The sequence below is a fragment of the Simochromis diagramma genome, unplaced genomic scaffold, assembly GCF_900408965.1.
Source record: "Simochromis diagramma unplaced genomic scaffold, fSimDia1.1 OVJJ01000802.1, whole genome shotgun sequence".
Lineage (NCBI taxonomy): Eukaryota > Metazoa > Chordata > Actinopteri > Cichliformes > Cichlidae > Simochromis > Simochromis diagramma.
In genome coordinates this window covers 4,633,792-4,646,384 of record NW_024387492.1, presented here as the reverse complement: position 1 = coordinate 4,646,384, position 12,593 = coordinate 4,633,792, and the positions used below count along the sequence as shown (strand labels likewise).

The window sequence follows — 12,593 nt, the reverse complement described above, 5'->3', positions numbered from 1 at the left end:
GACTAACCCATGCTGAATGAGCGCACACAAACACACAGTTTGGCTGTTGGATGAAGTGTTTATATGAAAATTAACTTGTTTGCTCAGAATAAAAATTTGAATAAATCGCTTGTTTAAAAAACATTCTGTATCGTGAATTGTTTTGTAAATTTAACAATAACTGACAGTAACATCATCAGGCTAAGATTTCAGGGAATATAAAATAAAACATATTTGCTGGGATGAAAAAGACATAATTCATGTGTTGGAGAAGCTAGGCAAACCAAAAAATCAAAAATGATGCTTGTTTTCTTTTCGTATAGTGTATTGCATGTTTACAAAAGAAATATTGCACACGTCTGTGTGTGCATGCTGCACCTCTAGGCAATTTAGGAAGTTGTATTAGGCTGTCAAAGACGAAATTACTGCTGTGCCTGACTGACTGGTAATTGCTCACTGCAACATGCCTGTGAGTTTCATCACTTAAAGAATAGGATAGAAGTCTTTTCCGGTCCCCAGTTTTCAGGCACAAAATTGTAATGTGTAGGTCCGACTGATGCTTCCCAGGGATCCACGAATCTCTGGGTTGCACAGTGGGACTTCTGTGACACAGGCTTGATCAGTCCATCTGGTAGGTATTCCACAAGATTGGATCTAAAGAGTTTAAACATGGGGGAAATTCTTTGTTTCTTTTATAATATTTTTTGTGTGCATTTCTTGAACCAATCCCATGTTTTTGGAGTGAAACTGCGAGGCATGTGATTGCCATGTACCTAAGTGGTTCCTGGAAAAGTCCAATACTCAAAGTTTCCACTAAAATAAGACAATCAGTATTATCCACTTTTCATGTCTTCACCTGGTTTTAATGTTTTTTCTGGTTAGTGTAGAATGTATTAGTGCATTAGCACATAGTCATTTGTTTTAAAGTACTGATTTTCTAGTTATTCTCTGACCAAAATCAACCATGCAGGGACAGAAAATGCACAAAATGGCTAAGAATCACAAATTGCATAATTTAACAAAGAGTCAGCAAACTTAGGATAATTCTTTACATGCAGTATTTTTGTTTTTTTGTCATGAACACCGAATACACGAATGGTGCTTTACTGTGAAACATAGTAAGGTCATGAAGTAAAACCCACTCCAATTCTTTAAAAAAAACCCTAAACCCCCTCTCTGTTATCTAGATTTGCAGACGATTAGGTTCTGTAATGTGAGGACACTATAAGATCTTTATCTGCAGAAAACAGTGTGCAAAGAACAGGCGAGTACTGTCCATCCATTCGCTTATCCTTCTCAGGGTCGCAGGGGGCGCTGGAGCCTATCCCAGCTGTCATAGGGCGAGAGGCAGGGTACACCCTGGACAGGTTGCTAGTCTGTCGCTGGGCTAACACACACAGACAGACAACCATTCACACCTATGGGCAATTTGCATTAATTAATTAACCTATCCCCACTAAGTGCATGTCTTTGGATGGTGGGAGGAAGCCAGAGTACCCAGAGGGAACCCACGCAAACACAGGGAGAACATGCAAACTCCACACAGAAAGACCCCGGCCTGATGGCGGAATTGAACTCAGGACCTCCTTGATGTGCGGCAACAGTGCTAACCACCGTGCCACCATTCACTTATTTGTATTGCATACAGGGCCTTTCAGGTTCATGTGAGATAAGAGTGTGGTTGAAAGCAACGCTTCCTTATATAGTATTTCACAAATGTGGATTATCAAGCTCACTAGACAAGAAGCAAGCATTTAATGAATTAAATCAGTCATCACTGAATTCTGAATTCATAGATGAGAAATAAGTACCATGTATTACTCTCTTTATGCCCCCCCCAAAAAACAAACAACAACAACAACAAAAAAACAAAAACAAACAAACAAACAAAAATTGAGCAGTTAGAAGTTTCAAAAATGTTTCTGAATTATGTTTAAATGCATTTTAAGCAAATATTGAAACAGAATGTGTAGTGTCACATTCAGTGTCACAAGTCCCCAAACGAAAAGTTATTAAAACATGTTAACATAGGACAGGAAGTCACCTGGAGTGAGCACTCAACCCTTTTCTGGATCTAATTCTCCTCCCAGCTGCTTCACATTTGGCTGCAACCTGCCTCCGTGTGAGCTGAAGGTTTCTGCACATTTAAGCCAACAGAATCACATCATCTGCAAAAAGCAGAGATGACATTCTGACAACACCTTCCATGCCTTGGCCGTACATTGAAATTCTGTCCATAAACAGAAATGGTGTCAAATGGCAGCCAGTGTTGTGCAGTCCCACACCCACAGAGAAAAACTCTGACTCATGACTGGTAATGTGACCCAAGCTCTCACCAGAGTTATACATGGAACAGATAACCAGAATATATAAAATCATTCCTGGTACCCCATACTCTTTACAGAACATGCATAGGGACGCAGCTGAATCCCTTCCCCAAGTCTACCACATGTAGACTGAGCAAACTCCCACGCACCTTTGAATATCCTTCAGAGGATAAAGAACTGGTCCAGTATTCCATGACAAGAACAAAAACCACATCTTTCCTCCTTCCTCCTTCCAAGCAAAGCTGAGAAGGGTGATCCCCCAAAAGTTGGAACACATGTACCAGCCCCCTTTCGTAATGAGAAGAACCACCACCCCAATCTGCTAGTTCAGTGTGACGGCTCCTGACGTCCACCTAATGTCAACAACTCCACAATATTTACAGCCTTGAGAAACTCAGGGTGAATCTCATCCACCCTGGAAACCCTGCCATTAAGGAGTTGTTTAACTACGTCAGTGACCTCAGCCACAGGGACGTGGGAAGTTGTCCTCTTTGTCCTCAGTCTCAGCTTCCACTGCAGGTGTGTCAGTTGAATTGAGGAGATCTTTGAAGTACTCCACGACCTGGCTATTGAGGTATTGAAGACATGTGACCGTGGCAATATCTTATCCGCCACTTTGTGACAACCATGGTGACGATATGGGACCAAGTGAATAAGTCCCCAGTTACATAGGCCTAAAGGCTGGTGGTTGTCAAATATGATGGACAACACTTGAGCAATGTCTGGATGATGCCATGTGTAGTCAGCAGCACACTATACAATGTACACGGGAAGCCTCTTTGTCCTCCTTAGTTGCTAGAATCACTTCAAGGCTGAATGAAAGTCTAGCTCCATGGTCTCACTGAACTCCTTCCACACCTGGGTTTTTCTTCAGCCACTCCCATGAATGTACTCTGCTTGGCTTGCTGGTACTTGTCAGCTCCCTCCCAAGTCTCCGCTACCTCCTAAGCTAACCAAGTTTCATAGGATTCATTCTTCAGCTTGACAGCCCCCTTTTCTTTCTGGGGTCACGGGCAATGCAAACAAGCACCTTATAGCCATTACTCTGCACAAATTGCATTCAAATTAAGATTATAAAAGTAGTTTTAACTTTTCATGTTATCCTTTTGGTCACAATTGTACGCAAGAATAAACCACGTTTTGTTTTTGGCTGTTGTTTTACATGTTTTTCTATTAAATTATTTTAAACGAAATAGGTACTGATTATTTTAAATGTTTACACATGAGCATTTTCCTTCTCTTATGAGATTGTGTGGCTTTGTCTACTCATATACAGCATACTTGAGGCCTCTAGTTCGTTCCGAGGTTCTCGTCTTTTGTTTATTTCTTCAGACATGCTGCAGAGGAGACTTGAGCTCCTTGGGTTAGCTGCAGGCCAGCCACGATATTATGTAATATAGCCTAACAGATCACTCTCACGTCACTGGATTCCCCAACGGTGCATTTGAGATGCCTACGCTGTACAGTACACCTCTAACTGCACAGCGAACACAATGTCCTTAACTTGCCACACATTTGGCAGCGGTCACGTTTTTCAGCTGCTGGCGCCACTGTCCAATCAGAGGCAGGAGAAGTCTAGGTGGGCGGGCACTGTAGCTAAGAGAACGTGACGTGGCTGACACTCCAGACAAGGGCACGCCTTTAACTACCAAATATGGCACAGTGGCTCTAACGAATATACCGTCCTTTGCATTTCGACGTATTTGAACAATGGCTGCTATATGAGGTGACCAGGAACTCATCCACCATCGGTTACCAGCTTTTGATTTTGAACCTCAAAGGGGATAATTAAGCCTATCTGCTATAGGCGGCTGCCACCGTGCTCCGCATGTGACCGAGCAGACAGGGCAGGGAGGGGCGGTTTGTCTCGTGTACGGTACCGTGGACCAGCGAGTTCTAGTCAACGTATCTGGGCAGCAGCACCAGCGACCCCACCGAAGAGAAGTTGTTGAGTTGCAGCTATAGCCTCTACCCGGATATACGGTCGTATACGTCGGCTTTAAGGACTACGACGTTTAAGCAGCACCAAGGACGAAGTAGGTGTATTCGAAGTTTTAAACGTTTTGCGGTTTTTTGTGTGTGTATACTGTCACTATTAGTAGTACTAGTGCGAGTTGACGCTCTGACGTTAGCTTGGCTATCAACCTTTGGTTAGCGTAAACAATGGTTAGCTAGTTGGTTAGCTTAACGTAGCTAATCCTGACTGTAATAATGAGGTCGTCTATTTTGCGTTTCACAAGTGTTCTTTGTCTTATTGTAAGTTACTTTAAACGGTAGTTATTTATCCCAAAGAACTACCCTTCATCGCATGCACTGTAAGAATAGCTTTATTTAGTGACTGTATATATCTATGTAGATTGGGTACAGCTGAATAATTTGACATTTATATTTTATGCAGGCGAAGTTTTCTTGTATTTCCATTTAGTTACGTTAATCACACACGTTTTGGGTGAAATATAAATAAAAGATGACCCAATGGCTAATATTGTGGGTTTGTGTTCTTATAAATTCAGCTGGAATTGTTTAATGAGGTCAAATGAATCTAAAGCACCCACACCAAGAAGAGGGAGTTGTTTATTACAGTCTTAAAAAACTTTATGTCTATGTAACTGGTCGCGTCAGCTAAAAAGATGACCAACAGTGTCTATTTGTGACTTTACAACTTTGTCCTGCCATTGCTATGTAAAGAGGGCCTACTTGGTGTTGTCCCAGCTTTCGCCTTTGATGTGCTGATGTAGTTTTGTGAAAGCTTGCGGAGAGCTGGACCTTGTCAGTGCTGCGGGAAGAGCGATGACCACAAAGAGGAAGGCAGAGAATCACACCAGGGCAGGAAACCTTCCTGTCATCATGAAGCCTGGAGGCTCCCAAGCTGATTCAGAGAGAGACTCTGGCTTTTCAGGTTTAGTTACACTCCTTCATATCAAAATATTGAAGTGTTTCTGAAGATGACATTTAAGTTTGAATTGTACCCCAATTAACCCCTTTCATCTGATCTATAGATGCGAGCTCAGAGCACATGAGCACGATGGACACCACAGATTCTGAGGATTCACCACACCCTGTTGTACAGCAGGGACCACGGACCACTGGCTCAGGGACCCACCCTTCTGGACTTGCAGTGGTGGGTGGGCTCTCTCCCATGATCATCATGAACAATGTCCTGCTCAAGCAGGTAATTTGGGGAAAGGCTTAATTATAAAACCACAATATTCCAACGAGAAAAAAAAAAACCAAACAAAAAAACCCCAAAATAAATAATCTCTTGAATTCCATTCACAGTATCAAACCAAGAACTACGTTGTCTTAATTATGCCTCATCAGTAGGTTATTTTTTTTCTTATGGCATCTGAAGAATTTCATTAGGAATAGTGGTGTTGCTCTTAATTGTGTTTCGGTGATACCAACATGGTGTTTCGATAAAGTACAGCTTTCTAGGATTTGTCTTCATAAAATGTAACTGTGTGCATCTCAAGCTTATTTTTTTGCCTTGTTTTTCCAGTTTATTTTAGCAGAAATAATAAATTGTGGTGCACTGATTGGGTCACACTTGTTTTTCTCCTAAGGAATGAGCCACATGTCAGGGCCTGACATTAAAGTCAGAAATTGGTGGGCCAGGCCATCTATATTGACAAGGAAATTAATTTAGCGATATTTGTGTGCAAAAGATTTATTTCAGTGCCCCCAGAGATGGCAAGTAACTGGATGTGTGAAAATGTGTGACAGAGAACATGGGGGAGCTACTGAGAAAAGCGAAACGAAAACTTTATTTGCTAACTGTAATTCTGTGGTTTCTAAAACCATTTTCACACATGTTCTGTAGCTTTGAGCTTTTCTAGACATTAGCAGATGGGGGCACATGTGAGAACACAAAGTCAGAAGTGGTCAGGTCAAACATTAAATGATTGGTAACCTAGTAGAGCACTGTGTGATGCTTGATTGCGCACAGGTATTTGCATGGTGTAACCTCAGCGAGTGGGTGTCATGTGTATTAGCTCCGGCGCCTACACCTATAACACTGTATCATTGTATTTCCTGTAATGAGAACACATCTGAAGTGGACTTTGGTCTGTATGTGTTGTATGAGAAAGGGTAACTTAGGATGATGTTTTGACCTGATTCTTCCAACATTGTCCCAAGGTTGTGTGTGAAAACTGCTTAAACCCACTGAAGACTGGAGATTCTGCTAGTGATGGCAACTGGAGAATGACAGCTGTCTCATAAATATGTTCTTTTTGGGTTAAAGTGTGGGTGTAGACTCGTACTGTGTGGGTACTCTTCAGAAAGAAATGAGATGATCACACAAGAACTAGTTGCTATGTGAGCACCCAGGAGCTCCTTAAGGAACTGTATGAGCTGTGATGCTGACCTGATTTTCAGAGCTTTCAATATTCCTCTTGTTGTTTGCAGCCTGGAGAGAATCCTCCTGCTCTGAAGCCCTGGGGGTTTAGTCCAACTGTGGAGGTGGTTCAGCAGCCTCAGGTGGTCTTTATCCAGCCTGTGGTTTCTCGTCAAGCTTCCTCAGGCACCAAAGAGGCCAACTCTAAACACAGGCGCCCTAAGAAGTATTTTCCAATCCTAAAATCCTACCCAAAGATTGCCCCACATCCCGGGGACAGCTCTAGCTCCTCAGGAAGAGGAACTGCCCCCTCAACTTACTCCTCCTCTTCTTCTTCAGGGTCAGAGAAATGTAGTACTTTGACCTCCATCACTCGGGAACACTGTCAGCGAGAGAAGCCACAGAGAAGTTTATGTAATAGTGCTGGTAACTCTGGCCCAACCACTCCTGGTCTTCCTGCAACCCCCACCGCAATGTCTCCTTTGCTCCAGAGCAGATCATGTCTCTCAACAGGAGAAACCAACACCACTCCTGTGAGGGAGAGGCCTTCATCGGCTGTCAGCCAGGCAGACTGTACGACTTTGCTGTCTTTCAGTCATGCTACTGGATCCAAAAACTTTACACTCCCTGTTTCCCCAGCGGTCGTCTCACTCAGTGAAGGTAACGACAGTGACGGTGATGCTGACACAAGAAGGAAGCGCTTCTGCAACACTTACAACATCCTGAGCAAATCTGGCCTGCTAGACATCACACTCCGTACCAAGGAGCTCCTCAAGCAGAACCAGCGCACGCAGAACGACATAGACCGGCTGAAAAAACAAACAGACCTCTTTCTTCAGGCTCTGCGGAGCGGAGACACCAGCATCTGTGTTAAACTGCAGGCCACTCTTTTGGAAGAAGCCAGAGAATGAGAAAGAGCGATCTGTTCAGTCCAGTTTAAAAGCAGATTAGACCTGAACTAGGCCTTCATAGTAATCCTATAGACTTGAGATGGGAAGGAAGACAAGGATTGGTGGTTGGTTGCATGCAGAGACAGATGGACCGAAAGTAATGCGTGCCCCACAATACACACCCACCCCCCGGACTCTCAGATAGGCAGCATGCTGTGGCCTACATTTAGGCTGCCGGCTGCCTTAGGGCCCTGACACACCAAGCTAACCTAAAAAAAAAAAAGTTGGTGTTGACTTTTTATTGTCTCTCATTTAAGAGTCGCACTCGTTGTAACATTATAGGAGGCGGCCAGCTGGCCACCAACGTGCACATGTGTTGTGCACCTGTATGAGGGGAAATATTTATTGAAAGAAGCAGTCGGTGTGCTAAGATTATAAATTGAAAATACAAAAATACCCTTATAAATTTTTCTGTGGACATTGTACACTTTGCTGTAGGCTGTTGCTGTCAGCCTGTAGTGTTTTTTTTTTGTTTGTTTTTTAGAAATCTTTAAAAAAAAAAAAAAGGTGAAAAACGCAATGTATGGGTCAACAGCCTGTCCGCGAAGGACACGCTGCAAAAATGACAGCTTTGGACAGCCACATACTTCAAGTGCTGACTGCTGGACTACTATTGGCTTGTTGTGTTGGGGACCAAATAAGGCAGACGCAGCTCAATGTTCTTCCTCACTGAGCCGGACTAGATCTCTTCCACTGAAGCTGTGTCCGTGCTGGTGACAATTTTAGCAATCAAAACTCAGAAGCTCTAAGAATTTCTTCTCTCAGTGGAGTTGTAGTACAACAAAGCTTAATTTAAATCCTGACACTGGTCATTTAAATCTGGATACAACATGAGAAGGTGTTTGAGAAGAGAATCTATGTATAAATCAGTCTGATCATATGTCTTGTTGCAAAAATTACTTGCATCATTCATGGTAGTTGTCTTTTGCGTTGCTTGACAGACACGAAGTTGACAGTGAAATTCAAGTCCAATTGAGTTCATGCAGCAGTTACAGTTGCAACAAAAACTCTGACGGTTTCTTGTGTCACACTGAATGTGTTCAGGGCTTCTTCGCCTGTCAGCATAGTCAGACTTACATGTGCCTACACAGTGTCTTTTGTTGAAGCTCAATTTGGAAAATGTGAGTTGAAAGTTATGGTGTTGACAGTTAAACTTCATCTTTCCCATCATGTTGATGGAAGATGTTCCTGTGTGAACTGTCTTCATGGCCATTTAAATGCTTCCCTGACATCCCTTTGTAAATGTTTTTGTTTTTGGCTTTTTCCACTTGTAGTTAAGGCCTGTTTGAGTGTAAACAACACATGGCCGTAATATTAATATTTCAATATTGACTGCCTTCAAGAGCAGAGTTTTTCCTGTATGTTTACATGTGTTTATAGAGCTACTTTTTTCCAACTTTTTATTGTAATTTTTTTTTTAGTCCACTAATAAAAACCCCATCTTTTAGAACTCTTGATGAAGACCAGTCGTTGTGCATAAATGGCCTTTCAAAATCCAGATATTTTTAATGTACAGTTAAGTTTAAGTTTCTCTTTTGTAATCATGGCCTTAAAATCCAAACCCAGTGTATGTCAGATAACTTTGCATTTGCACTAAGAAATGTAAAAGTAGCTCTGAAGCAATTTCTGGACAGAATTTAATGGCAGCTATGGTACTGTAGCTTTTTTTGTTTTTTTGTTTTTTACATGAAGTGTATTACAACACATAAGCACACTACTAATCTATACATATGACTTATGTAGTATAACAATAAATAACATTTTCATCTTTTCTATTACTGATAGTTTCTGCAGTGTTAAATGTGTTTTTGTACATTGTGCATGTGATTGTGTAATATTTGATGTGACGGTTCTGTTCCTACAGTGCTTACATTGACTTAAAATTGTCTCTTAGTGCAGAGGGATACTTTTATATACCTTCTGTTTAAACTTGCCATCTAAGCATGAATACGGTTTATTTAAAATGTTACCATAAAACGTGGAGGTGTCTGTCACACAAACAAAAACTCAGAGGTTTGGTTTCTTTCTTGAATGAATTGTTGGTACTCTGCAAAACAAAAAAACATGACGTCTGTATTGTTGCACATTTGTCATGTATTTGCTTATTTGGAGTGCTCTCAGCCTACATCTTGTGTTTTATCAGTAGGCGAACATGTAAACACTTCTGTCTTCAACTCTCAACATCGCAGATATTTTGACTCTGGGGGAAGTGCCAGCTGCAGATTACAAGTTTCTAAAGTGAACACAGTAAATTCTTTGATTTGCTTCCTTCTTAAGCTACTCCCAAACCAAATTTATAATGTGAGTTTAGGGAGGTAGCGCTATCTGACATCCAGCCTTTTAGGTTGCACTCAAGACTTTGAGGTCATCCAACTTACTCCACCCACTTTCTTACTGCAGTGCACCAATTTCACTGTCAGCAACACAGATACAGATGCATCTGCATCAACAATCTTGGAAGGATTTAGTGGCTTAGCGTCTCTCCTACTGAGAGTGCTGTGGTTATTGTGGCTGGATAAATGACTGCTTGACCCTCGGAAATCATATTTTCCATATGATCTGCAACAAAGTTCAGATGAGTTTTGAAACTCTTCAGCTCATGGCCTTGTAAAACAATCTGTAAAAGTCGACTTTGTAATACATAACACAGCTTCCCACCCCACTCCCTCTGATCCTTCTGCGATTGTTTGTGACCTTATCGTCCAGCATGCAACAGTTTGGAGTATTTTCCTGACCTTTGAGTCTGCTCTTTCAGATCCTTTGTACTCGAGACAGCTGTATTGAGAATAAGTTGTTTTGAAGTCGCTTTGGCTCTAAATGAAATTCCTGACTTGTAATCAGTTATTTACTCCCACTTTATCTCAAATAAGCTCCACGTGTCGCCTTGTTTGATGCATTTGGCTCATATAAGTTTCCACTGACTTTCTGCAACAACCACAGACGAGATGTCGAGGCAGTGTCACAGTGACATTCTAAACTTTTCTACAATAACAAGCTAAATATGATGACTGGATTATATGGTCTAAAATCAGTAGATGTTAACAGACCCACCATTCAGTTATGAATTCATTTTTTTAATAAATGGAAGAAAACTAAATTCTTCCACGCCATAGCCTATATATCTAACTTTTCATATGGCTTTGTAATGCTAGATGAGTAATTTGTCTACCCTATGTTCTTGGTGAAAGCCTTATTGAGATACTCGAGCAGCAGGGTGGCCGCTACGATTTTGCTCTTTGTTTTTTTTTAACTCCCCTCAGCCAACAGCAAATACTATCATTTTACAACTGTCTCACTTCCTTCTGTACTTTCAGGTGCTGTCTTTGCAGAATTCCCTTTATTTTTCCTTGGACCAGGTTTCCACCTCACACTTTTACCCGAGTTTATGAAATTGTTTAAAACACTCTTGACCGATTTGTCCTCGGCTGTAAATGATTCTAGGATAAATTTTGAGTTTGTTTTCTTAACGGTTCACTGCACAGTTCAAAAACAAGAAAGAAAAAAATCTTAAAAATGTCGGGACGGCCTTCTTCTGAAGTTCTAGCTGTTTTGAGGCTGGTTCACTGCCAGTGGAATAAATCACGTATGAAAAGGTCACTGAACTTTCGGCTGAAAATAGCACAAAAACGCTCTGTGCTTTCTTTACATGTACTTGTTGCTACCTGCTCGTGCGTAGTCGTTGCCATTATCATGTCGCTGTCCAGGTTTCTTTGTGTGGAAGAAGTTCCTTTTTGTGCAGATGTGCTTATGTAATGGACTATTTATGTTTCTGATGATACTAGTGTGTATGCCACATGCTGTGTTCCTGCTCATGTTGCGCGACTGCAGTTTTTTTTCTTTGTTAAACGGTCAGCTTGTAGAGCAGTACAGTTTGGTAACACTGGATTTTGAGTTGAGTACTGGCAGCTTTGGTTCCTCAGTGCATTTCAGTCTGCCTTGTCACTTTAAAGATGCTGGTTTCAGTTTCAGTAGTACACCAGCAACAACGATGGACAAAAATATATTTAAATATCAGCTCAAATATATATTTTTAGGATTATGCAGACTGAATGTGATGTGCCTAGCTCGCTGTCTTTTTTTTCCCTTTATAAAATGTAAATAGAGGAAGTTGTTGAAGTCCTCATGAGACTTTCCAAAGTGGGAAATTTTTGAGTTTTACGTCTTAAAACCTCTGAGGACATGAGACTTGTTATAAGTAACTTGTTATAAAACACTTCAGCTATATCATTCAAAGATCTTATAAACTAAGACTGAAAATGTTTGATGTTACATGCTTTAGGGCTCTTTTTTTGTACATTTTAAGTTAGAGACTCATTGTTTGTGTAATAAATGTCTTTCCAAAGAAGCTGCTGTGGTTTCTTTCTTTTTTTCCTTTCTACAATTAAACATGTCCATTCGAATGGTAGTGCTGCTTGGTTGACATTTAAAACAGCACTCAGAGGTCACATAGTGAGGAAAACATTGAATTGTATAATCTCAGCTGGAAACAAGATTAGAAACAATGAAACGTGTTGCGTTTCTTTCAGCACACCTCTCTCATCACAAGAGCTGAGTGTGGAAAAAGGAAATGGTTAAAAATAAATCTCTGCTTTCATGACATAAAAATAAGACACGAACAGAGGGTAGCTGTAGTTTCTTTAATTTTAGTTGGAACTCAGGCTTTACACCTACTTCTTTTAAAGGTGGCCTTTTTACTTGATATGTAATGAACATGAACACTGTTTTTAAATGTTAATAATCCAGTGCCAAACAAATGTGATCAGTATATCCCAGTAAAACAGTCACTTTTTTTCAAGCTTTAGATCCTGTAGACCCTGTTGCCATTGATACTTGCTCCACGGTAGTCTAAAACTAACTGTATGCTAATATCTTATTTATTTTTATGTAAAATGTACTGCATGTCACCACCAGGGAATCTTTGTCATTCAGCTGCAGTCTTCACGGGTCAACATTCTCCATCTCACCCTATCCCTATAGCATCCTGCTCTAACACACCATACC

The 12,593-nt window shown here is 41.1% G+C and overlaps 1 protein-coding gene across 5 annotated transcripts; it reads left to right on the top strand.

Moving 5' to 3' along the window:
* Positions 1–3,949: 3,949 nt before the first annotated feature.
* On the top strand, positions 3,950–11,937 carry cipcb (CLOCK-interacting pacemaker b). 5 transcript variants are annotated; one of them, XM_040018367.1, is made up of 4 exons: positions 3,950–4,342; positions 5,056–5,205; positions 5,306–5,478; positions 6,714–11,937. In XM_040018367.1, exons 2-4 carry the CDS (start codon positions 5,097–5,099, stop codon positions 7,551–7,553), a joined length of 1,122 nt encoding a protein of 373 aa, XP_039874301.1. In that variant the 5' UTR covers positions 3,950–4,342; positions 5,056–5,096; the 3' UTR covers positions 7,554–11,937. The 5 variants fall into 5 exon arrangements, with proteins under 5 accessions (XP_039874301.1, XP_039874298.1, XP_039874299.1 ...); XM_040018364.1 differs by having other exon boundaries at positions 5,045–5,205; positions 6,714–9,598; XM_040018365.1 differs by having other exon boundaries at positions 5,019–5,205; positions 6,714–9,598.
* The last annotated feature ends 656 nt before the right edge of the window (positions 11,938–12,593 follow it).